This window comes from Enhydra lutris, unplaced genomic scaffold, assembly GCF_002288905.1.
Source record: "Enhydra lutris kenyoni isolate GAN:26980312 unplaced genomic scaffold, ASM228890v2 scaffoldscaffold44, whole genome shotgun sequence".
Lineage (NCBI taxonomy): Eukaryota > Metazoa > Chordata > Mammalia > Carnivora > Mustelidae > Enhydra > Enhydra lutris.
This window is the reverse complement of record NW_019154128.1, coordinates 1,027,057-1,054,838: the sequence shown is the minus strand read 5'-3', so window position 1 is coordinate 1,054,838 and position 27,782 is coordinate 1,027,057. Positions and strand designations below refer to the sequence as shown.

At 35.2% G+C, this 27,782-nt stretch overlaps 1 protein-coding gene across 5 annotated transcripts in view; it reads left to right on the top strand.

The window, feature by feature from the left end:
* Positions 1-27,782, top strand: part of LOC111155879 (coiled-coil domain containing 138) — a 107,572-nt gene that overhangs the window by 41,866 nt on the left and 37,924 nt on the right. For 4 of the 5 annotated variants that reach the window (XM_022516328.1, XM_022516330.1, XM_022516329.1 and 1 more), the window contains exons 11-13: positions 1,753-1,869; positions 18,930-19,122; positions 26,842-27,018. In XM_022516328.1, the coding sequence (XP_022372036.1) occupies positions 1,753-1,869; positions 18,930-19,122; positions 26,842-27,018 (487 nt within the window). The remainder of the gene's footprint in view (positions 1-1,752; positions 1,870-18,929; positions 19,123-26,841; positions 27,019-27,782) is intronic. The other variant, XM_022516331.1, reaches the window with a different exon arrangement.

Genomic DNA, 27,782 nt, shown 5'->3' with positions numbered 1-27,782 from the left:
TTAGTAGGAAACCAGTGAAGACCTTTAAGGAGAAAATAGCATCAGGTTTATGCTTTAAAAGGATCCTGTTGGCTGCTACATGGAAATAGGTTTGAAGATGCCAGAGCAGATGCTGAACATTTAGGAAACTCCTAAGTAGTTTGGGTGAAAGAAGGTAGTAATTTTTGTTAGAATCGTGGTTATGGAATCAGGAGTAGACTGTTGAGGTAAAATAGATGAGACTTTGTAATGGATCTGGTATATAAATTGTTGTGTCCAGTTTGGCTCCCAGGTTTCTAACTGTTGTAAAACTGGGTGAATGTAAGTAGCATTCACTTAAAATAAATGCTGGAGTAGATCTGGGTTTGAGCCTCCTTCATCTGATAAATTCTGGACAAGCTCAGTTTGTGATACCAAAATGGATGTGTCTGTTAGGTTTTGATATAAGGGACCAGAGCTCAGGGAAGAGAGATATAAAGAGATAAGTAAAGGGATGCATAAAGATATGTAAATATGGGAATCAGTCTGTATGAGTTAATACTAAATTTGAAGAATCCCAACATTTTATGACCAGGTGAGTGACAGTGAGCCAACCATAGAGACAGATAGTGACTAGAGAAGTAGAAGGAAAAGTAGGAGAAATTGGTGTCAGAGAAGCCAGTATTTCTAAAGGAGGAAGTGGTCAGAAGTCCCTAGATTGTACTATGAAAGGTCCGATACATCCTTCCAAACTCGTGTTTTTATTTCCATACCTATTGATCAAATTACATATGATTTTGTATCCTAGCTTTTATTGTTTTTGCTTAATTTATCATTAATATTTTTCTTGTTCACAATCTTTAGTTCCCTGAGTGGATATATACATGACTTAACCATTTCCTTATTGCTAGGTAATTAAGTTACCTCTGCATTTTTGTTTTGCAAAGAATGTGACTTAAAGTATTTTTGTACTTGTGCTTTTGGAGGGGTGTATTTTAGGTGTTTTTCTTAGGCTAATATACCAGAAGTAGTAGTATTCCATCAAAGGCTTAGAATATCTTTATGGTCTTAAAATCTTTTAGCAAAATGATATACTTTTGAGGTGGTGTTTTTTCATAGACATCTTTTTTAAACAGTTGATTATATTTCCAATTGACTTTAATTATTATGATATTTGTGCAAGACAGACATATTAAGAGTAAAGTATTACCTCAATTCCTAAATTTTTATTATTAGTATCTTTATTTTTTATTCATTGTAGACAGCTCAAGTGCACCCACCTTTGTGAGCAGGGGTAAGGGTGGGGAGGAGGGGCAGTATGAGAGGAAGAGAGAATCTCAAGCAGACTTCAGGCTGAAGGCAGAGCTCTCAGAGTGTTTTTAAAAAACGTTCTTTCATATATCTTTCAATATAAATTCATACAGATATTTTATATAAATGGGATCTGATTACATTTGCCCTTTGGTAACCTTTTATCACCTAAATACAGATTCTCTTACCATTTTTATGGTTATATATGTATTATAAATTTATTTGTCCATTTGAAGTCCAGGGAATGTCTATACAGCTTCATTCCCTTAAAATCTTTGATGGCTAATGTGCTGGGTTAAAGGATGTACATATTTAAAATTACAAATATATATTTCTGTATTGTGTTGCATTTGGTTTCAAAGTGAGGATTTTTATTACAGAACTTTTTTCTTTTGAAGAAAGAAATTTGGGGGCAATTGTGGTAATTGACTTTCACCATCTAACATTACTGTGCATTTATAACTTCTGCCATTTTATCTTTAGCTTTTGCCTGTGATGACAGAGCAGCTACAGTGGATGCCTTTTGTGAATACCAAACTTCATGAGCCTTTTGTAAAATTTATATATTGGTCTCTAAGACAGCTAGATGCGGGAACACAGGTAATTGATTAATAGTAGTCTTTTTTTTTTTCTTTTTAAGATTTTATTTATTTATTTGACAGACAAGAGATCACAAGTAGGCAGAGAGGCAGGCAGAGAGAGAGGAGGAAGCAGGCTCCCACGGAGCAGAGAGCCTGGTGCAGGGCTCGATCCCAGGACCCTGGGATCATGACCTGAGCTGAAGACAGAGGCTTTAACCCACTGAGCCACTCAGGCACCCCTAATAGTAGTCTATCTTTTAGTATTAATACTGAATAGTATTGTCTTGATCTTGTTCTTTTACAGGTTTATTTTCCTTTGTTCTGTTTATATTACAGGATTTTCTGCCTTTGCTTTATTCACTACTTTCTCCTTTTATAAATATTTCTCAGAGCCCTAGGTTTGATTTAATATACATTGTTTTTTGAGTTTCAAAATTGTAAAATAAGTATCACTCTATTTGGTCATTGTTAAAACCACTGTCCCCCCCCTTATTTTACTTAGGAATTTCCATATTTTACTGAAGGTAGTAGAAATTAAAGATTTCTTATTTTAATGCCAGTAAATGTACACTAAGTAAATTGGACAATGATTTACAATAGCCTAATCAAAGCAGAAAAATTATTCCAGCATCTTATAAAATGAACCATGCGCGTTACCTATTCATGTAAGGTTCAGTCAATTTAAATTTAATGTCATGAGTATGTAATCGTTTGTGCTTGGGCTGTAATAGTTTTGTAAAATTTTATTTCCCTAGTTAAATCCTGTTACAGCTTTCATTTACTTAACTGAGAGAAACAAATTTATGCTTAGGTAGTGTAATCTTGGTCCTGTGGAATTCAGAAAGCACACAGCTAAATCTCTTAGTGTAGTACTGATGATTAAGTAGTATTAATTGAGTCATGTGATCATTATGTAGCGTGATGGTTAAAGTTAAGGAAAAATATCTTTCTTTAGGTGTTGTCCCAAATATTTTGTCTCTGTGGTGCACAAGTAAGCACATGAGCATGTATGCATACATGTGCATGTGCTCTCCGCCAAATATAATTTTGTATTTTTTGGTCTTAATACGCGTCTCACTAAACAAAGTCATATGGATTATCAGATCTTGTAATGTTGCTGTCTTCTTTTTACAATTTAATTTTGCTATTTGTATTATTGTTTCTGAAAATGGTTGGCTTACTTTCAGCCACAAAAGGCTAGGCTCAGAAACTGAGTGAAATTTTCTTTTATCCTCCTTCCAAATACTCTTTTCATTTTCCTTTAGAAAATTTATCATTTATTTTTACCTGTAAAAGTATACTCTGCATCCTACTCTGTATTCTGTATTCTGTACTGCCAGCCTACATCTACGTTTCTAGTGAAAAGTAGCATTCTTGCCACTGTCCCGTTTGTTTATTCAGCATTTATTTATGGATTTCTAATATTTTAATTTTAGTACTTGTCTGATTGTATGTACTGTTTAAAACTAAGCTTTTTATTTTGAGATAATTTTAGATTCACTTGTAGTATTAAGAACTAATACAGAGAAATCACTTGTCTCCCTAACCCACTTTACCCCCAGTGGTAACCTCTTACAAAACTAGTACAATATCACAACCATAATATTAATATAATCAAAATAACAACAGTTCAATCACCAGATTCCTCATGTTGCTTTTTTTTTGTGTATACAGACTTTCATTTTTTAGAGCAAATTTAGATTCACAACAAAATTGAACACAGAGATTTCCCATATACTCTCTGACCCCACATATTTACTGACTTCCACACTTCAGCTTCTTCCACCAGAATTTGGTACAAATTGCTATAATTTGTTACAATTGATGAACCTACATTGATCTGTCATTTCACTCCAAGTCCATAGTTTACATACCTTAGGATTCACTCTTGGTGTTTTATATTCTATGAATTTTGACAAAAATGTAATGGTGTATAACCACCAAATATAATATAATGCAGAATAATTTGTTATTAATAATAGTTTGCCCTAAAAATCCTCTGTGCCTGCCTAGTCACACTTCCCTCCTAACTCCTGTAAACTACTAATCCTTTTACGCTTTGTCTTTTACATAATGTGATAGCTTTTCCTTTTACAAGTATCATATAGCTTAGAGTTATGCAATATATAGCCTTTTCAGATTGGCTTCTTTCACTTAACAATATGCATTTAAGATTCCTCCATGTCTTTTCATGGTTTGATAGCTCATTTCTTTTCAGTGCTGAATAATATTCCATCATCTAGATGTACCACAGTTTATCTATCCATTCACCTATTGAAGGACATCTTGATTGCTTCCAAGTTTTGGCAAGTATGAATAAAGATGCTGTAAACATTCATGTGTAGGTTTTTGTATGGACATTAGTTTTTGACTCCTTTGGGTAAATACCAAGGAGCACAACTATTAGATACGGTAAGATATGTTTAGTTCTTTGTAAAACTATAAGCTGCCTTCCAAAGTGGCTACGCCATTTTAAATTTCTAGGAGCAGTGAATGAGAATTTCTTTTGCTCCACTTCCTCATCAGCATTTGGTGTTGTCAGTGTTTTGTGTTTTGGCTATTCTAATTGGTACATAGTCAAATCTGGTTGGTTAAATTTTCAGTTCCCTAATGACATACCATTTAGTATCTTTTCATATACCTATTTGTCATCTGTATATTTTCTTTGGTGAGGTTTCCAGGTTCTTTGCCCATTTTTTAATTGGGTTGTTTTCTTACTGTTGGCTTTTTAGAATTCTTAATGTATTTTGAGTAACAGTTCTTTATCAGATGTGTCTTTGTAAATATTTTCTCCTCCCAATCTGTGGCTTTTTTCTCTTGTTTGACAGAGTAGTTTTTAATTTTAAAGAAGCCCAGCTTCTCAGTTATTTTTTGTGGACCGTGCCTTTGGTGTTGTATCCAAAAAATATTTACTGTATTCAAGGTATTATGTATTCTTGGAGAATTGACTATCATTATTTAGTGTTCTTTTTTCCTTGGTAACTTTCCTTCTCTGAAGTCTGTTTTGTCTGAAATTAATATAGTTATTCTAGCTTTCTTTTGGTTAGTGTTAGCATGGTATATATTTCTGTCCATTTACTTTTAATCTGTATTTATCTTTATATTTAATAAGTGGGTTTCTTGGGGCGCCTGGGTGGCTCAGTGGGTTGGGCCGCTCCCTTCGGCTCGGGTCGTGGTCTCAGGGTCCTGGGATTGAGTCCCGCGTCGGGCTCTCTGCTCGGCGGGAGGCCTGCTTCCTCCTCTCTCTCTCTCTCTCTGCCTGCCTCTCCGTCTACTTGTGATCTCTCTCTGTCAAATAAATAAATAGAATCTTTAAAAAAAAAAAAAAATAAGTGGGTTTCTTATGGACAATATATAGTGGGTCTTTTATTTTGATTCATTCTAATAGTCTCAATCGGTGTATTTTGACTATTGGTATTGAAAGTGATTATTGATATTGTTGGATTAATACATACCATATTTTTACTATTTTTTATTCATTGACAATTGTTCTTTGTTCCTATTTTGTTCTCTCTTCTCCTGCCTTTTGTGTTTTTATTTTTTTTTTTAAAGATTTCATTTATTTATTTGACAGAGAAAGAGATCACAAGTAGGCAGAGAGGCAGGCAGAGGGGGAGGGGGAAACAGGCTCCCCCCGCCAAGCAGAGAGCCCGATGCGGGGCTTGATCCCAGGACCCTGGGATCATGACCTGAGCAGAAGGCAGAGGCTCAACCCACTGAGCCACCCAGGCACCCCGCTTTTTTGGTTTTAATTGGACATTTTATATGCTTCTACTTTCCATTCTTTCTTAGCATATCAATTGTACTTCTTTATTTATTTATTTATTTATTTTTTAAAGATTTTATTTTATTTGACAGACAGAGATCACAAGCAGGCAGAGAGGCAGGCAGAGAAGAGGAAGAAGCAGGCTCCCCGCGGAGCAGAGAGCCTGATGCAGGACTCGATCCCAAAACCCTGGGATCGTGACCTGAGCTGAAGGCAGAGGCTTTAACCCACTGAGCCACCCAGGTGCCCCCTTTTTTTATTTTTTTAGTTGTTGCCCTACAGTTTGCAATATACATTTACAACTATCTAAATCCACTTTGAAATTACACTATATAGCTTTACATGAAGTGTGAATGTCTTATAATACAGTAGACCTACTTTATCTGTGCTTTCATTTTCTGTGGTTTCAGTTAGCCACAGTTAACCATAGTATAGAAGCAGATGATCCTCCTTCCAGAGTATTGTCAGAATTGTTATTAGCCTAATGCTACGTAAGGTCACAATGCCTGTTTCATTCACCTCACTTCATCTCATTCTGTAGACATTTTACCATCTTACATTGTAATCATAAGAAGGGTAAGCACAGTACAGTAAGACATTTTGAGAGAAACCACATTCACATAACTTTTATTATATTGTTATAATCTATTTTATTATTAGTTATTGTTAATCTCTTACTGTGCCTAACTTATAAATTAAACTTTATCATAGGTATGTATGTATAGGAAAAGACATAGTGTATAAATGGTTTGGTAATGTCCATGGTTTTAGGTCCAGGGGTCTTGGAACTCATGCCCCCCAGAAAAGGGGGACTACTATAACAACATACTGTGGATTTCTTTCTCTTGTCGTGTATTCCCTTGTATCATTCCTGTCATTCATTTCACTTACGCATAAGCATACATAAACATGCATATGTACACACACGCACACACAGAGGCATCCATATTCCAACATTCCTACCATATTTGAGTCTGATTCTGATGCTTATTCTGTCTTTTCAAACTGTGGATTTTTGCCTTTCAGCATGCCTTATGAGTTTTTCTTGTTATCTGGACATGCTGTACCATGTAAAAGTGACTGCTGTAAGTGTCCCTTTAATACATCCTAAGATGTTCAGGAAGGGGAAGTGTTACATAGTTGTATGATTCAATATCAGTATTTTGGTGAGATTGTGTCCCTGGGCAGTGAATTTCATAAGTGCTTCCCAGTTTTTCTCCCCCTGAGGTGGGGTAGAATTGCTAGAGCAGGCTGGATTTTGCTATTTCCTTTCCCCTAAGTCCCTAAATCCGTTAGACTCTGATAAAACCCCGGTAGATGAAGCTCTGGTAAAGTAGTTTTCTTGAGGACTAATCCTGTTATAATAAGAACAAAATTGTGTCATATTTCAAAATGGTCAGTTTCACTCCCTTACCTGAAGCATGAGGGGATTTTTCTATAGTCTTCACTGTGAGAGCTGTTAGAGCTCCTGGAGCTAAAACCAGTAAAATTTGGGAACTCCCTTGTGACTGGCCTCAGCTGGCATTTTTAACTCTCAGGGTTCTTCACACTGGTCCTCCAGCAGTTTTCAGTTATAGCTCAGATTTTCCTTTGTTGGTACCAGTTCCTGCAGAGGTTTCAGCTCTTGGTTTTCTGCCATAGTAAGTTGTAATTCTTTGTATTCTCCTCTCTCTCCAAATTTTGGGTTTTGTCCTGGGATCTCACTTCTGTTGGATCTAAGAAAGCTGTCAATTTTTCGGTTGTTTGGCTTTTTACTTGTTGTTAGGTTGGAGTGACAACTTCCAAGCCCCTTATCCACCTGACCAGAAATCAGAAGTCCTCATGTTACCTTTTATAACAATACCCACTTTTCTCTTGCCCTACCCCTTCTTTAATTCCTCCCACCACTAACTTCTTTTTCTCCATTTCTATAATTATGTTAAATCACAAATGCTATTTGAATGTAATATACAGTATGTAACCCTTTGAGATTTTTTTTTTTTTTGCACTTAGCATAACTTGCTGGAGATCTGTTTAAGTTGTGGCATTCCTTTTTGTTGATTCCATGGTAGGAATATACCACATTTTAATGATTCATTGGTTAAAGGAAACTAATTTTTTTCTATTATAAATGCTTTAAACGTTGATGTCCAGGTTTTTGTATATAAATAAGTTTTTATTCCTCTGGGATAAATGTCCAAGGATACAGTTGTTGTATGGTAGCTGCATGTTTAATTTTTTAGTAAACTGCCAAATTTTAAGAGTGATTTTATTAATTTAACCCCTCACTAGCAATATCTGAGTGATCTAGTTTCTCCTTGACCTCACCAGCATTTAGTGTTACTACTATTTTTTATTTTCACCATTCTTGATAGTATTGTTTTCCCATTGGAGTTTTAATTTGCATCTCTCCAGTGGCTAAACATACTTTTTTATGTGTTTGCTTTCTACAGGTATATCCTCTTCAGTCTGTTTGTGTCTTTTACCCATTCTTTAATGGACTCTCTGTTTTCCATTGTTGAGTTTTGAGAGTTCTTTATATTTGGATACTAGTCCTTTGTTGGGTATGTAATTTGGAAATAAAGTTTTTCTTTCTTGTATTTTCATCATCTTAACAGGGTCTTTTGCAGACTTTTAAATTTTAATGATTTCTAGTTAATCTGCAGACTTTTAAATTTTAATGATTTCTAGTTAATCAGTTTTCTTTTTGTGGATGTTGCTTTAGGGGTCAAGTATAAGAATTTGTTGCCTAACCCGAGATTGTGAAGATTTTCTCCTTTTTTTTTTTTTTTTTCTTAAAGTTTTATACTTTGACAGTTTATATGTAAGTCCTTGTACAGTTTCAGTTAATTTTGTATGAGGTGTGAGATTTAGATCAAGGTTAATAAATGCCCAGTTGCTCTAGCACCATTTATTGAAAAGTCTTTCCTTCCTCTGTACCTTTGTTGGTTGGGAATAATTTTGTGGGTCTCTTTCTGCGTTCTCTGTTATGTTCCATGTATCTGTGTGTCTTTTCCTTTGCCAATTCCATACTGTTGATTCCTGTACCCTTATAATACATTTTGAAATTGGGTATTTTGATCTCCTCCCATTTTATTATTTTTTAAAAATGTTTTAACTAAAATAGTTCCCTTGCCTTTCCTTATAAATTTTAGAATAATCTTCTCTATCTACAAAATATCTTACAGGGATTTTGATAGGAATTGTGTTAACCTATATATAAATTTGAGAAAAATTGATATCTTTACTGTGTTGTCTTCCAATTCAGGAACATGATATGTTTCTCCATTTTATTTAGAAATTTGATTTCTTTCATCCATGTTACATAGTTTTAAGCATAAAATTCTTGTACATTATTTGTTAGATCATCAGCTGCGTATTTAGTGTTTTTGAGTGATTGCAGTTGGTATTTTTAAAATTTTGGTGTCTGTGTTGATACTGTGTTCATTCTGTATCATATGACAATGATCTTACTAGTTTTAGGATTTGCCTTGAAGGTTCTTTGGAATTTTCTACATAGTCATGGATCTGCAAATAAGGAGAGTTTTTTGTTTTTCTTTCTTTCTTTTTTTTTTTTACATGTATGCCTTTAATTTTTCTTTTGCATTAGCTACAGTATCTACAACTATGGTAAATATGAATGATAATGGATGTCATTGGCTTGTTCTTGATCTAAGGGGGGAACACAGTGAGTCCTTTAACTATTATATTAGCTATGGTTTTATAGACTTTTTTTTAATCAACTTTCGTTCCCCTCTATTTCTGCTTTTCTGAGTCTTTTTTTTTTTTTTTAAAGATATTATTTATTTCAATCTCAAGCAGGTGGAGAGGCAGGCAGAGAGAGAGAGAGAGAGAGAGAGAGAGAGAGGAGGAAGCAGGCTCCCTGCTGAGCAGAGAGCCCGATGCTGGGCTCGATCCCAGGACCCTGAGATCATGACCTGAGCCGAAGGCAGAGGTTTAACCCACTGAGCCATCCAGGTGCCCCTTTTCTGAGTCTTCTTTAATCATGAATGAGTGTTGAAACTTTTTTCAAACGCTTTTTTGCATTTATTGATAGGATCATTTGATTTTTCTTTTCCTTTAACCTGACAATGTGGTGCATTACTGATGGGCTTTCAAAAACTAAATTAGCCATGTATTCCTGAAATAAAGCCCACTTAGTCATGTTGTGTAGTTCTTTTTGTATTTGCCGCATTTTTTGGCTAATATTTTGTTAAAGAGTCTATATTCATTAGTTATTGGTCTGCAGTTTTTATTCTTTTGTACTATCTTTGTCTGTTTTTGTATCAAAGTAATACTATGTTCATAAAATTAATTGATAAGTGTTCCATCCTCTCTTTCTGAAAGAAGTTATATTTAATGTTAATTCTTCTTTAGACTTTTGGTAGAATTCTTCTATGAAATTATCAGCCGGGAGCTATCTTTTGGGGAGATTTTTAAAAATTATTTATTTATTTGACAGAGAGAGAGAGAGAGAGAGTGCACAAGCAGGAGGAACAGCAGGCAGAGGGAGAAGCAGGCCCCCCGCTGAGCAGGGAGCCTGATGTGGGGCTTGATCCCAGGACCCTGGGATCATGACCTGAGCCAAAGGCAGACACTTAACTGAGCCTCCTAGGCACCCTGAGAGTTTTAAAACTATAAATTCAGTTTCCTTAATAGTTATGTTAAGGGATATTATGTAATTCATATAAGTGATTTGTAGAAATTTGTGCTTTTCAGGGAATTGAATGAACCATTTTGTCTAAGCTGTTCAATATACTTGTGGAAAGTTTTTTATAGTGTTCTCTATATGTCCTTTGATGTCCTCAGTATTTGTAGTAATACCTTCTGTTTCATTCCTAGTATTTTTTTTTTTAAGATTTTATTTATTTGACAGACAGAGATCACAAGTAGGCAGAGAGGCAGGCAGAGAGGATGAGGGGAAGCAAGCTCCCCGCTGAGCAGGGAGCCCGATGTGGGGCTTGATCCCAGGACCCTGAGATCATGACCTGAGCTGAAGGCAGAGGCTTAACCCACTGAGCCACCCAGGTGCCCCTTATTCCTAGTATTGATAATTCATGTCATTTTTTTTGTCTTTCTTGCTGGAAGTTTGTTTTGTTGATGTTTTAAAAAGGACCATTCTTTTATTTCATTATTTTATAGTTTTCATTTTTATCTCTTTATTAATTCCTTCCTTCTCTTTGCTTTGGATTTATTTTGGTCTTTTTTTAGGTTACTAAGTAAAAACTTAGATTATTCATTTGAGACTTTTTTTCTAACATAGTGCTATTTTTAGTGCTGTTTTTCTGTCAGCACTGCTTTAAGTGTGTCCCACAAATTTTGATAAGTTACATTTTCATTTCTTCCAACTTAATGTATTTTAAAAATTTCCCTTGAGACTTCTTCTTTTACCCATAAGTGATTTAGAAGTTTGTTTTAGATCTTTCTTTTAGCTTTCTGTTTTTCTGGTTTGGTTGTATTGACATTCTGCTCTTGTTGTGTGGGTGTTCTATAAATGTGGATGCTTGTTGATGGCATTTTTTTAGTTACTTTATATCCTTGTTAATATTCTATCTAATTGTATCTCGTATTCAGAAAAGTCTTCAGGTATTATTGTGAATTTATATATTTCTCCTGTTTATCATTTTTATCTCATATGTTTTGGAGCTCTGTTGCTTTGTGCATATAAATATAGGACTGTTATGTGTTCTTAGTGGATTAACTCTTTTATCATTATGTAATGTCTCTCACTGTACCTGGTAATTTTCTTTGCTCTGAGATCTATTCTCTGATAAGCACTCTACTCTCCTTAGATTCATGATGTCCTTCTTCATTCTTTTAATTTTGTCCTGTTTACATTGTTCTATTTGAAATGAGATTTTTGTAGATAGCATGTAGCTAGATTTTTTTAAAGACTTTATTTATTTATTTGATAGAGAATGAGAAACAAGTAGGCAGAAAGTGAGGGGGAAGCAGGCTCCCTGCTGAGCAGGGAGCCCGATGTGGGGCTCAATCCCAGGACACTGAGACCATGACCTGAGCCAGAGGCAGAGGCTTAACCCACTGAGCCACCCAGCCACCGCCCCCCCCCCCCGATTTTGTTTTTTAATCAACTTTATCAAGTTCTATGTTTTAATTGGTATAGTTAGGCCATTTATATTTAATGTAGTTATTGATATGTTAGGGCTTAAGTTTGTTATTTTCTTTTGTTTACTGTTTGTTTTTGTATATCTTTTTCATTTCTCTGGGTTTTCTTTTCCCCTGCTTTGCTGTGGGTCACTTGAACATTTTTTAAAACTCCATTTTGGTTTATTTATAGTTTTGAGTATTTCTCTTTTTGTAGTTTTTTTATTAGTCCTTCTAGCTATCACATTGTATATAGATAACTTACCACAGTCTACGGGTGTTTTCATTTTGCTAATTCAGTTGAAGTATAGAAACCTTGCCTTGTGGGATACCTGGGTATCCCAGTTGTTTAAGTGGCTGCTTCAGCTCACATCATGATCCCATGGTCCTGGGCTCAAAATCCCACATCAGGCTCCTTGCTCAGTGGGGAGCCTATTTCTCCTCTGTCTGCTGCTTCCCTTGCTTGTCCTCTGTCTCTCTCCCTCTGACAAATAAATAAAATCTTAAGGAAAGAAAAAGAAACCTTACCTTTTTATCCCTTCATTAATCCACCTTCTATAATAGTGTTGTGCTAATATATATGTCTTCTGCATGTATTTAGAATCACATTAGACAGTGATATAATTTTTGCATAACTGTCAAACATAAAACTCAGAAGGAGAAGGGAAGTCTATTATATTTGCCCATATTTTGCTTATTCAGTCCTTCCTTTCCTTCCAGATTTTCCAATGCTCCTTTTTTTTTTTTTTAAGAATTTATTTAGTTATTTGACAGAGAAAGAGAGAGAGATCACAAGTAGGCAGGCAGAGAGAGGGGGAAGCAGGCTCCCTGCTGAGCAGAGACCCTGATGTGGGACTCGATTCCAGGACCCTGAGATCATGACCTGAGCTGAAGGCAGAGGCTTAACCTGCTTAGCCACACAGGTGCCCCCAAGGTTCCTTCTTTTATTGTTTCATTTCATCCTAGAGAACTTCTCTTAAGCAGCCTTTCAGAATAGGTCTGCTGATGACAAACTCTTAGTTCACTTCATCTTCAATTGCCCTAGTTTCCTCTGTATTCCTGAAGGATAATTTCACTGGGTATAGGATTCTGAGATGATAGTTCTTTTCTTATAATACTTGAAAAATGTACTAATTTCTTCTAGACAACTTCTGTGGCTTATGATAAGGAATCCACTGTTGCTTGAATTGCTTGCTTCATATATGTTAATTTCTCTGTTATTGCTTTTATTTGTTTTCTTTTCCTTTAGGTTTCATAAGTTGGTTATGATGTATCTTGTTGATAATTTTGGATTTATTCTTTCTGGGGTTTGGTTAGCTTCTTCAGTCTTTAGATTTATTTATTTAGTCAATCTGGGAAGTTTTCAGCCATTATTTCTTCAAGTATTTTTTCAGCCCTACCTCATGTTTCTTTTCCTTCCAGAATTCTAATGGACAGGGTTGCTAAATCTTTTTTTTTTTTAATTTTATTTATTTATTTGACAGAGGGAGATCACAAGTAGGCAGAGAGGCAGGCAGAGAGAGAGGGGGAAGCAGGGTCCCCGCTGAGCAAAGAGCCCGATGCAGGGCTCTCTATCCCAGGACCCTGAGATCATGACCCGAGCTGAAGGCAGAGGCCCAGCCCACTGAGCCACCCAGGCGCCCCTGGGTTGCTAAATCTTTTGTTATGTTTCCTCAGTTCCTGGAATGTCTTTTTTTCCCTCCAGTTTTTTGGGTTTTTTTTTTAGTTCAATGTTCAGATTAGGTAAATTCTTTTGTTTTAAATTCCAGTTAAACAGTTATTTCCTTGTGTCATACATTCTGCTGTTGAACCTATCCTTTTTTTTTCTTTGTGTATTTTTTCTCTTTTAATTTAAACTCAGGTTAGTAAACATATAGTATTGGTGTCAGGAGTAGAATTTAGTGATTCATCACTTACATATCACACCCGGTGCTCATCCCAACAAGCTCTTTAATACCTATTAGCCATTTAGCCCATCCCCCCCAGTCCCCTCACCAACAACCCAGAGGTTCTCTTAACAGTCTCTTATGGTTTGCCTCTGTCTTTGTTTTTATCTTATTTTTCCTTCCTTTCCCCTGTGTTCATCAGTTTTGCTTCTTAAATTACACAAATGAATGAAATCATATGACATCTGTCTTTCTCTAACTTAGTTCACTTAGCGAAATACATTCTAGCTCCATCCATCTTGTTACAAGATTTCATTCTTTTTGATGGCTGAGTAATATTCCATTGTATACATATATATGCCACATCTTCTTTATCCGTTCATCAGTCATTCAACACTTGGGCTCTTTCCATAATTTGGCCATGGTCAATAAGACTGCTCTGTTTGAGCACTTTTGTATCCTTTGGCTAAATACTTAGTGGTGCAATTGCTAGGTCATAGGGTAGTTATATTTTTAGCTTTTTGAGGATGCCCATACCGTTTCCAGAGTGGCTGCACCAGCTTGCATTCCCACCAACAGTGTAAGAGGATTCACCTTTCTCTGCATCCTCACCAACATCTATTGTTTCCTGTGTTGTTTAGTTTAGCCATTCTGATTGGTGTAGGGTGGTATCTCATTGTGGTTTTGATTTGTGGTTCCCTGATGATGTTGACCATTTTTTCATGTATCTGTTGGCCATTTATATGTCTTCTCTGGAGAAACATCTGTTCATATCTTCTGGCCATTTCTTAACTGGATTATTTATATTCTGGGTGTTGATTTTGATGAGTTCTTTATAGATGCTGGATACTATCCTTTTATCTAATATATCATTTGCAAATATCTTCTCCCATTCTATAGACTGCCTTTTAGTTTTGTTAGCTGTTTCCTTTGCCATGCAGAAGCTTTTAATTTTGATGAGGTCCTAATGGTTCATTGTTGTTTTTGTTTCCCTTGTCTCTGATGATGTTAGTAATCTAGTTAGTGTCTAGTAGTAAGTTGTTGGGGCCAAGGTCAGAAAAGGTGCTGCTTATGTTCTCCTCTAGAATTTTGATGTTTTCCTGTCTCACATTTAGGTCTTTGATCCATTTTAAATTTATGTTTGCATATGGTATAAGAATGCAGTCCAGTTTCATTTTTCTGAACGTGGCTGTCCAGTTTTCTCAACACCATTGGTTAAAGAGACTGTCTTTTTTCCATTGGATGTTCTTTCCTGCAATGATTAATTTACCGTATAGTTGTGGGTCCATTTCTGGGTTCTTTATTCTGTTTCATTAAATGATGTGCCTGTTTCTGTGGCAGTACCATACTGCCCTGATGCTTTGTAATACAGCCTGAATGAAGTCTGGGACTGTAATGCTTCCCACTGTGGTTTCTTTTTTCACAATTGCTTTGGCTATTCGGGGTCTTTTCTGGTTTCATACAAATTTTAGGATTGTTTTTTCTAGGTCTATGAAAAATGCTGCTGTTATTTTGATAGGGATTGCATTGTGAATGTATAGATTGCTTTGGGTAGTATAGACATTTTAACAGTATTTGTTCTTGCAATCTATGAGCATGGAATGTTTTTCCATTTCTTTCTGTTGTCTTCAATTTCTTTCACCAGTGTTCTATAGTTTTCAGAACAAAGATCTTTTATCTCTTTGGTTAGGTTTATTCCTAGGTATCTTATGGTTTTGGGTGCAGTTGTAAATGGGATCAATTCCTTCACTTTTCTTTCTGCTACTTCATTATTGGTGTATAGAAATGCAACACATTTTTATACATTGATTTTATATCCTGCAGATTTGCTGAATTCATATATTAGTTGTAGCAATTTTGGGGTGGAGTCTTTGGGTTTACTACATAAAGTTCGTGTCATTTGTGAAGAATAAAAGTTTGATTTCTTCCTTGTTGACTTGGATGCCTTTTATTTCTTTTTGTTGTCTGATTGCTGAGGCTAGGATTTCCAGTACTATGTTGTACAATAGTGGTGAGAGTGAGCATCTCTGTCATGTTCCTGACCTTAGGGGAAAGGCTCTCAGTTTTTTATTTTGGTTAATGTATTTTCAGTTATAAAATTTCCATTTGGTTCTTTATATTTTCTTTGGTAAAACTTTCTATTTCTTTGGTGAAATTTTCTATTTTACATTTAAAAAAATGCATAATAACTAATTTTATCATGGCTGCTTTAAAATGTGTGTCAGATAATTCTAATGTGTTTGTGCTGTTGGTATTGGCAATTACCGATTTTCATTCAGTTTGAGATCTTCTGGGTTCTTTGTGTGATTAGTGATTTTTTTTTTAATTGAAAACTAGACATTTTAATATTATAAGGCTTTGGGTCTTTATTTTTTCTGGCTTTCTATTGACACTGCTTTCGCAGAGGAAATAGAGGATGGCTTCTCTTTATGCCTAGTTAAGTAGGAGTCCAGATTCCCCACTAGGCTTCTGTTAATATCTGGGGATCTGGGGGAGTTCTGGTTCCCCAGTAGGCCTCCACTGATACCTCCCTAACTGGGAGGAACGGGAGTGCCTCATTACTACCCCTCACATTACCTTCATGGACACTTTGTTACTGCCTGGTTGAGGGTAGACGTTTATAGGTTGTCCTTGGACTATTGTTCGTCTAGATAGATGTTGGACCACAGATCTTTCTATGGGGTTTGGTTGTATTGTGGTTTTGTCTAAAAGTTTTTTGCCTTGGGACACCTCAGTGGCTCAGTTGTTTAAGTATCTGACTCTTGATTTTGGCTCAGGTCATGATCTCAGCCTTGTGAAATTGAGCCCCACCTTAGGCTCTGTGCTATGCATGAAGCCTGCTTAAGATTCTCTTTCTCCCTCTGCCCCTCCCCGCTCTAAAAATAAAATTAAAAAATAAGAGCTTTTTGTCTTGCAAGGCCGCTCTTTTCCTAGCCTTTTAGCTTGAGAGAGCAGACTTAAGTTAGGGCTTTTTTGTCTGTAGTTTCCAGGTTGCCAGCCTTTTCAGCTCCAAGTCTGAGAAATATGAGACATCAGGAAACTTCTAGAATTTTTAATATTTTCTCCTATTTTTATACCAAGGTTTTAAAACACATACATGTTATCTTTTCCTAATAAGATTAAAAACTTAATTTTTTTTTTCATTTGAGTATAGTTGACATACAGTGTTACATTAGTTTTGGGTACACAACATACTGATTCAACTTTTCTATACTTATGCTTTGCTCAGGTACCAAATGTCACCATATAGCATATTATAGTATTATTGACTATATTCCCTGTGCTGTGCTTATTATTATTATTATTATTATTCCTGTGACTTATTCCTTCCATGACTGGAAGTTTGTATCTTCCTCTCACCTTCACCTATCTTGCCCTTCTTCTCACCCCTCTTCCCTCTGGCAACCCATCAGTTTGCTCTCTGTATTTAAAGGTTGATTCTGGTTTTTGTTTGTTTATTCATTTTTTTAAGATTCCATATATGAATGAAATCATATGGTATTTGCCTTTTTCAGTCTGACTTATTTCACTTAACATAATACCCTCCAGGTTCATCCATGTTGTCGCAAATGGCAAAATCTCATCTGTTTTTTTGGCTGCATAATATTCCTGTGTGTGTGTGTGCGTGTGTATGTGTGTGAATCTATGTATCTATCTAGCTCTGTCTCACACCTTATCCAGTCAGCTGTTGATGGACACTTCCATATCTTGCCTATTGTAAATAATGCTGCAATAAACATCGGAGTGTATGCATCTTTTCAAATTAATGTTTCTGGTTTGTTTTTTTTTTTATAAATTTTATTTTTTTAAACATATAATATATTTTTATCCCCAGGGGTACATGTCTGTGAATCGCCAGGTTTACACATTTCACAGCACTCACCATAGCACATACCCTCCACAATATCCGTAACCCCAGCCCCCTTCTCCCAACCCCCCTCCCCCCAGCAACCCTCAGTTTGTTTTGTGAGATTAAGATGTTTCTGTTTTCTTTGAGTAAATAAATAATAGTGGGATTACTGGATTGTATGGTATTTCTTTTACAATTTTTTGAGAAGCCTCCATACTGTTTTCCACAATGGTTATACCAATTTACATTTCTACCAATAATGTCTGAGACTTCCTTTTTTGGATTTAAGGTTTATTGACCATATATTTAAATTAGATTACATTTCTTATGCCGCTTACTACCTAATCATTGTGCCTTTTGATACGCATAAAATCTCAATGTATCTCTCATTTTATTTTCTTAATTATTATTTTTTTAGAGAGGAGTGGGGGAGGGGCAGAGGGTAAAAGAGAATCTCAAACAGGCTCCACACTGGGTGTGGATCTCACAACCCTGAGATCATGACCTGAGCCAAGATCAAGAGTTGGACATTTAACTGACTGAAACACCCAAGCATCCCTATCTCTCTAATTTTAATATGATGAAATTCTAAAACAATAGTTGTTACCCATATTTAAATCTGTAGCAGTGGAAAATGGTTTTCCTTTATTTAGTTCTTAAAATATATGTGGAATATCATGCAAGCCTATATAATTTTAGAAGTATTTATATGCCAGTATTCCTGTTTTGCCCATTGTATTGTTTTAGTTTATCCACTGTTAGAATTATCCATGATTCTAAATTATTTTTTTTAAATTTTATTTGAGAGAGAGAGAGCACAAGCAGGGAGGGGGAAAAGGGAGAGGGAGAAGTAGACTCCCCACTGAGCAGGGAATCCAATATGGGGCTTGATCCCAGGACCCCAGAATTATGACATGAGCAGAAGGCAGACACTTAACCAACTGAGCCACCCAGGTGCCCCAGAATTATCCATGATTCTAACCCAACTTGTTCTTCTGCAGTTGTTGAAAGTTATTAAAATCACTGTGATGGTTATGATCATAATAAGCTATAAAACAGTGAGGCCATAGATAATCACTTTATAAACTAACACTGTAAGTTACACCCAGCAATCCATTTGTCAGTAATGGTGGAGAAATGAAGAAGTGTCTGCTTTTCTGTTCCTTTAATTTCTCTGTGCCAGAAATATATCATGATCCTATGTTCTTAAACATTTTCAAATTGAATCTTGTCTCAATTCTCCTATTTTTTTCTTAGAAAATTACATTTCCAATTTCTTAATTCTTGTAGACTGCTCATTTCTTTTAGAAAAAGTCATGAATAACTTTAAAAAGTTGATTATAAAATTACTTCTTTTTAATCTTGTATATTTCTAACCCATTCTTTAATTAGAAAAAAAGTTGACTTATTTTTAGTTTCTATATTTGATTGTAGTATTTGAAATATATCATGGACATAAATATATATACTAAGATGGTACATATTTTTAACAGCATTCTACCATGACATCAACACTGAGGAGATTGGGTGAAGATATATTCAAAGGAGTAGTAACTAAGGGAATTCAAGATAATTCTTTAGAACATTCAGTGGAGAATAAACCAAAGACAGCTGCTTTCTTTAAGAGCTCCAGTTTACCATTGAGATTTTTATCAACTTTAATTGTTCTTAGAACAGTCACACAAGGTAAGCTATCACTTGTGCTTATGCATAATTTTTCATAAACAGAAGAGAATACTACATAATGAAGTAATTCTTACATAGTCAAATATGTTTTCCATTTTTAGAATAAGATTTTATAATGGTGGCACATTACAATAAACTGCTTTTATTTGCTGAATGTGAGAAAGAGGAGTAGTCAGTCATATTGTTGTCTCCTCCCAGGAGACTTTATTGATTCTCTTAGATCATATTTCCACAGTAACCTATGGTTCTCATTATCATTGCATATACCATATAGTATTGAAATTCCTAGTTCATTATTTTTACTGGACCAGGTGTTGGCAACCTGTAGCCCATTGATCAGATCTGGCCCACAACCTATTTTATAAATAAAGTTTTATTTAAACACATGAATGCTTATTTTTACCTATTGTCTAGAAACTGTTTTTGCCTCACAACAGAGCTGAGTAGTTGGCAACAGAGACTATATGGCCCCCTAGAAGCCTATATTGTTATGTGGCCTTTTATAGAAAACTTTTATCAGTCCCTACACTGGTTTGTAAGTTGACTAAAGAAAAATATTGCCTTGTTTACTATTGTATCCCCCTGCAACTAGCATAGTACTTAATGTATAATAATAGTGAATAAGGAAATGAATGAATTAAGAATAATGTTTCAATCAAAGTTGACCATTTTTAATACAGTTTTGATATATAGCTATGAGTTCTGTTTTTGGATTACTAAATAGAATTTTTGTTAAAGTCATACCAATATAGTGAAACATTAAATATGCCATCTTTTTAGCTTTTCAGTTTGTTAAATTATATAACTCAGTCTGTTTGGAATTTTTTTTAGTGGGAAATGGCAAAAATTTAATTTTACTACTTTCCTCTGCAGTGTGTACTGTTTAGTTATACCTGGTTATGGAATTTTACAATAACAACAAAAAATGAAACTATAACTTGTCTTAGTTTTTCCTTATGTTTATGGTTCTCATAGTTAAACTGATTGAGTGGTAACTGTTTGAAACATCATTTATGAGAAGGGTGTATTAGTCCAAAATAAAGTTGACCACATATCAACATGCATCATAACATCATTTGATAAAATATAATTTGTGTTACTGATAAAACTAGTGCAATAGAGATATAAAATAAAAGAGGGAATTAGGTGCTCTCTGTCACCACTTTTGTGTAGTACAGTATTAGACATGCTGACCATCTTCAATAAGCCATTAATAAAAAGAAAGATGAGTATTGGAAATACAGGAAACTCTTCATTGGATACTCTGTATAAAGTGAGGACATTTGGGGCACCTGGGTGGCTCAGTGGGCTAAGCCTCTGCCTTCGGCTCGGGTCATGATCTCAGGGTCCTGGGATCGAGCCCCGCATTGGGCTCTCTGCTCAGCGGGGAGCCTGCTTCCTCCTCTCTCTCTGCCTGCCTCTCTGTCTACTTGTGATCTCTGTCAAATAAATAAATAAAATCTTTAAAAAAAAATAAAGTGAGGACATTTAATGAAACTAGCTCAGAAATTTATTGAATATAATGTGCTGTTGTTCTGGATATTTGTGACCCCACAAGATTCATATGGTGAAATGCTAACCCCCAAAGATGATGATGTTAGTAATTGGGGCCTTTAGGAGGGCTTAGATCATGAGGGTGGAGCCCTCATGAATGGGATTAGTGCCCCTATAAAAGAATCTCCACTGAGGTCTCCAGCCCTCACACCGTGTGAGGACACAGTGAGAATGAAGGTTCAGGTTGTGAACCAGGAAGTGGGTCTTCACCATGCTGGTGACCATACTTGGACTTCTCCACCTCCAGAACTGTGAGCAGTAAAATTCCTGTTGTGTATAAACTACACAATCTCTGGTATTTATTAAAGCAGTCTGATAGAATTTGTGTTTCAGAAAATGAGCTTCAAAGGAAATTCACAAAGTCTGTTGACTTTCAATACTATCATTACCATCTAGACTATCACTGTATAGTGTGCCTACTATGAATATCACTAACAAACAGCAACAACATATGTAAAAAAAGAAATCTTGTTAATATAAAAAACAAAAAGTATAAAGTTTGTATATAAATCTAATTTGGTGTTTGTAAACTTCATCTTTTGTGAAATATAATAGGTATAAATAAAGATATGGGTAGGGCACCTGGGTGGCTCAGTCACTAGAGCGTCTGACTCTTGGTTTCCGCTCAGGTCATGATCCCAGGGTTGTGGGATTGAGCCCTGAATTGGGTTCCAAGCTTAGCAGGGAGTCTGCTTGAGATCTCCCTCTCCCCCCTACACTTGCATGCCTGCACACATTCTCTCTCTAAAAATAAATAAAATCTTTATAAAAAAGATACGGGTAGGGGCGCCTGGGTGGCTCAGTGGGTTAGGCCTCTGCCTTCGGCTCAGGTCATGATCTCAGGGTCCTGGGATCGAGCCCCGCGTCGGGCTCTCTGCTCAGCGGGGAGCCTGCCTCCCTTCCTCTCACTCTCTGCCTGCCTCTCTGCCTACTTGTGATCTCTGTCTGTCAAATAAATAAATAAAAATCTTAAAAAAAAAAAAAAGATACGGGTAAGTAGTAGATGAGTGGACAGGGTAATAAAGATTATTGCTAGGTGACTAGATGGCTCAGTTGGTTAAGCGTCTGCCTTTAGCTCAGGTCATGATCCCAGGATCCTGGGATTGAGCCCCAGATTGGACTCCCTACTCACTGGGGAGCCTGCTTCCCCCTCGGCCCTTCTCCCTGCTCATATTCTCTCTCTCTTGATCTCTCTCTCTCAAATGAATAAATAAAAAACCTTGTTTTCTGCCTTCATTGTAAGGTGCTCTAGAGGTTTAGTACATTGAAAGGCAGCTGGTGGATCTCAGTTTATATAATCTTGGGGTAGAGCAAAGTAAGCCAAGTAAAAGAACCAGGAAAGGAAAAAGACATCTATTAACTACAGTTAGGAAAAATGATTATAAGATTGTAATATAGAGAAAAATAAAAGATACACTGTATTATGTGCTGCAGCAAATTTGGGAGAACTAAAAATTTACACACAAATCTTAAATCAGAGTAATAGACTTATCTTAACTCCGGTAACAAGATATTTCCTGTTTATAAAAGAAAGTTATCCATTATAAGATTGATTAAATTTAGTATAAAAAGTAAAGAGAAAATAGTTAAATGTGTTTGGTAATACACATAATATTAAATACTTAATAACCCAAATATATATAAGATAATACTTGGTTTCCTTTGAATAGATAGTGTAAATATGTTGTTCAAAAAGATAATAATATTTGGTGTGAATTTGACACTATAATGCTAAGCCCTTTATAGATTGTCTTCTGAATATGTTTATTCCCATATTAGTGGTTATTAGTTTATAGAGGTTAGATATTTATGTCAAGGCCACAGAACCAGTATTTGATAGAGTCTGGTTCAGCTCACCTCTATCCATTTCTAGATCCCACCTTCCTGACCTTATTTTGTGACTTCCTTAGAGCATGTACTCCTGAGATAAAGAAAGAAATAATAATAAACACTTACATAGCACTTCCTATGTTACGGGTTAAGCACTTTATATGTACTAACTCATTTAATCATTATAACAAGGTTATGAGATGTCAGTAATATTGACATCTTAATTTTATAAATGAGGAAATTGAGGCATGGAGAGGTTAAGTCTGCACTTAGTCACTGTGCTACACTGATTCTCCAAAGTAAAATTTAACTGTAAGATACAGTTTTTTCCATTATACTCACAAAAATAAAATGACTGAATATAATGCTAAAAGTCTTTATTGATAAAATGTATATATTTTCAAATTATAATATTTCAATATGCAGTATTTCAAATTATAATATAGTAGTTCACTTATAAGATTAATATATATTTACCAAAACTGTCTTGAGAAATGTGGGTTATTTTAAGCTTTAATTCTCTTAGTTAACATACAGTGTTATATTACTTTCAGGTGTATAATAGAGTGATTCAGCACTTCCATACATCACCCAGTCCGCATCACAACAAGTGCCCTCCTTAATCCCCATCACTTATTCACTCTATCCCCAGCCACCTCCCCTCTGGTAAACATCACTTTGTTCTCTGTAGTTAAGAGTTGAACTGGTACAATTTTGATTGTATTGTAGCTTACCATTTTTGACCTGCATTCTGCTTACGGGAGCCACCAAAATGTGTCATAACCTTTAAAAAGATTTATTGTGCTGTCTAATAATGATAAAGGGTAAATAATTGATGGACTGGCAATTGGAATAGTGAAGGAAATAAGTTCTTGCAGTGTTGTTAGCATTTTTCTAATCATTAATTTGTTTTTTTCAAATTTATTCCCCACAGTAACCTTATAAGGTAGATGGTATTGTCATTTTTACAAAAGAGCAAACTGAGGGTCAGGCATTTGTAAGGGACTCAGATCTTTTCTTGACCCTAAATAACCAGCCCTTTAACAGTATCATCATGAGGACAGTGGAATGTTATATGTCATCAACAATTTTAAGTATGTAGATGTGTAGATCTATGTAGTAGGTACTAATATGTACATACTAGTTTGATCTGTGTAAAGAAATGAGAACTGAAAGGTAAGAATCTTACCTAATAGTATTGTTTTAGGGACAAATTTCTTGTCTAATTAAATGTACTCTCTCTCCTTTTTAGTTGTGTGCATCAGAGCTAGTTCTGGTGTCCTGCCCGTCTCAACACTTGGCCCCCAACTTATGTAGATATATATTGCAGATACATGTTTTTGTAAATTATGTACTTATTTATACTTCAGGCCTAAAGAACTGTAGGGATTATTGCCATTCTCAGATAACAGGAACAATATAGGATTAAGAACTTCAGTTTACAGTCAGATAACTAAGGATGAGTCTCACCCCCATCACTAGCTATGTGACATTGGGCAGGTCCCTTCTTTTTTGCATTTCACCACAATTTTTAATTTTATTTTTAAGGTTAAAACCAATTTTTAAGGTTAAATGAGAATTAATATGAAGGTTTAGCAAAGAGTGTGGCATATAGTAAGTGCTACCTGCTAGCATTATAAACATTATTATTTAGTATTATCTAACTTCTGAGTTGGTTTTACTTGAGATCAGAATTGAGGTCTGTTAGACTGCATTAGATTTGTATTGCTTCATAATAAACCATCAAACACTTGTTGCTTAAAACAACAACCAGTTTTGGTATAGTTGATAACTGAAATTTCTTAAAATATTCTCTTAGAAGTTAAATTGTTACTGATTTTAGAAAATCTTCACTATTAGGGAAATTAAAATAATGATATAACTTTTTTACTTCTCCCTAAAAGGTAAGGCAACATAACAATAAAATCACCAAATACTATCCCCCCAAATTAATTAGGCACAATTTTTTAATTTCACAGATTTGCTGTATCATGTACCACTTAGCCTATTTAATCTCAGATGAAGTATTAATGAGAAGTGAAGTAATCTCTGCCAAAAACAGTAGGTGGCACTGTGATAAAAACTTTTGTTTCTGTGAAGAATTGAGTTCAGTGTTCATCTGTACTCTTCTACTTCTTGCTAAATAAACATAGGTTTCTAAATAAGGCATACTTGAACAGAATCTAGCAATTTTGCTTAACCTAAATACACATTTATTTGTAGTTTTTTGTTTTATTTAATTACCAAAATTAAGTATAATAATGGCAGTGTTCTTTGAACTAAATTCTACCAAAAGTAAGAGTAGTGAAAGAATAGATTTAGATTTCAAATAGATTTATTGGAAGGAATAGAAAGAACCGATTGAGGTGCAGATTTTAATTTTGCAAAATTCTTTCATATGTATTTTAATATATATTTATGTATTTCAGTTCTCTCCTAGGTATTGCACACAGATTATCCTCAGCTTTTCATTCTTTTTTTTTTTTTTTTAAGATTTTATTTGACACAGAGAGAGAGAGAGAGAGAGATCACAAGTAGGCAGAGAAGCAGGCTTCCCGCTGAGCAGAGACCCTGATATGGGGCTGGATCCCAGGACCCTGAGATCATTACCTGAGCTGAAGGCAGAGGCTTAACCCACTGAGCCACCCAAGTACCCCCAGCTTCTCATTCTTAGTAATTAAGCTTTTAAATCATTTCTTTAGTTTATGTAAACTAAAACAGCAAAGATGAAATGCAACACATCAGCCAGAAGATAGTAAATTTTAATGGGGGGTGGTTCTGTCATATTTTCAATGTATTTTAAAGTATCCTCGAGCCTTATTTAACCAGAAATCATCAGCAGAAAAATTAACTCACTAGTGTTTGAACAGCACAGTTTTTTTTTTTTTTTTTTTTAAATTCCTTTCTATAGTGTGTTGAAAGAGTTTAGGAAACTGGAATATTCTTGTACAATTAAAAGCACAGTGTAAAATTGTTTTAAGAGTACTGATTTGGGTTGTTTGGTGTATTGAAGTGTAATGATATAAGTATCTTAATATCTTGTTTGCATTGATTGTCGTTAAATTGGTGCTACTCAGTCCTGGCTTTACAGGTGTCCCAATCATCTGTGGAACGTCTTTAAGAAAGTTCCAGGCAAAGATGTGGAGAAAAGGGAGCCTTCATGCACTATTGGTTGGAACGTAAATTGGTATAGCCACTATGCAAAACAGGGTGGAGGTTCCTCCAAAAATTAAAAATAGAGCTACCATATGGCAAAAAAAGAAAGAAAGGTCCAGGGTTTTTCTTTTTAAAAAAAAAAAAAAAATATATAAATATATATATATATATATATATATATATATATATATACACCACATTTTATTTATCCATTCATCCATCAATATATACTTAACAGATGCATGTTTCCATGTCTTGGCTAATAAGGTAAACTATGGAAATGAAAATGGAACCACTATGGAAAAGAGTATGGAGTTCAACAAAATTTAAAAATAAAACTATCAGATGATCCAGAAATTCCACTTCAGGGTATTATCCAAAGGAACCTAAAACAATAACTCAAAAAGTTCCAGGGATTCTGATCTAGTGGGTGCCATCATAACATTGGCCTTGGCAAAACCATGCTGTGCTGATGGCAGATATATAACACACCAGAGCACATCTAGTCCTCTCGAGTTATCTTTGAATGGCTGTTTGATCTTTATTAAGAGACAGAAATCCTCGTTTAAAAGTTTGTGTAAAGTTACATTTTGAAGTAAACACTTAGCAGCAACAAAAAAATATCTCAAATCCTGGGTAAAAATTAAACACTTTTGAAAGCATCTGGTAGTTATCATTACTATGGTCTTTACTATTAAAATCAACTGTTTTCTTGTAATAAAAACAATTTATTGTTATTTTGGTGTTAAAATATGAATGAAATTTATACCCCATCATAGTATAATTTCTCATTTCAAGCATTTGGGTGCCTTTTTTTTTTTTTTTTTTTTTAGATTTTATTTATTTATTTGACAGAGATAGCAAGAGAGGGAGCACAAGCAGGGGGAGTGGGAGAGAGAGAAACAGGCTTTCCATTGAGCAGGGAACCCCATGTGGGGCTTGATCCCAGGACTCTGGGATCATGACTTGAGCCAAAGGCAGACGCTTAACAACTGAGCCACCCAGGCACCCCTCGAGCATTTGAGTTCTAACAGATTGTAAATTTAGCGAGTGATCTCTGGTCATTTAATTTTTGTTTCCCTTTTAAATTTAAGTGATGGTATTTTCTTTGTATTGTTTCTGATTACCAGCTACACTCCTGAATGATAATGACAGTTGATTTTATATACTGTTTTTTAGCTGACTACCTGGCTCAGGCATTTGATTCTCTTTGTTTGGACTTGAAGACAGATGAAGGAAAAGTCTTGTTTTTGGAATATCAAGCTGTTCCAGTAATACTAAATCATCTACGAATATCCAGCAAAGGACTACTTTCTAACGTCATTGATAGTTTGCTTCAGATGACAGTGGAATCTAGTAAGTTTTAAAAGTTTTTAGATACACAAAGAAATGACAGTCAACGATTTTGTGTTCTGAATGTATAACTATGTATCAGATATATTGTATTTTATAATAGAAATGGTTAAGGAGTATTTTTGACAGTTGTGTAATTGTTATTAATAACATCTCTAGAAGTTATAGGTCTAAATTTCCATTAACATTGCACAATTTCCAGTACTCACCTCATCTCATCTCAGTTATGTGAATATACTCTGCATTGTTATTCATGTTTTCAAGCTTCCTTGTCTGTTCTTCCCTGTCTCATCATTCTGACAGATCTAATCCTGTAATCCCTGCTTACTTAGAAGGAGATATTCAAGTGTGTCCCCATCTAAAGGGAGAATATGACAAAGCCATATTCCTGTTTCTTCTTTAACCTTACTGTTTTGTTGGAGGATGGGGGGGGTGGTGGGAGGAGCACTCAGGTGTATATGGGTCTCCTTTTTTTCATGCATATTTGCAACATTTTGTAGTATGTGGCTTTATTTTTTCTTTTTGGTTTTTATATTGCTGTAGTAAGTTCTTTTAACTTACTATTGATGGTTCCTAATTTAGCCCAGATATGTATGGGGATGTTGAACATAAATATTTTCATTTGCTTTGGTTGGTATTGCTCTTTGAACCTTAAGTAACCCCTTGACTTATAATAAGCAACCATTTTGCCTCAGTAATTCTTTTTCACTTGTAACTTTTCCTCTTCCCTATTCTCCCTTCCTTCTACAGCACTTCTAAAGTGAAAT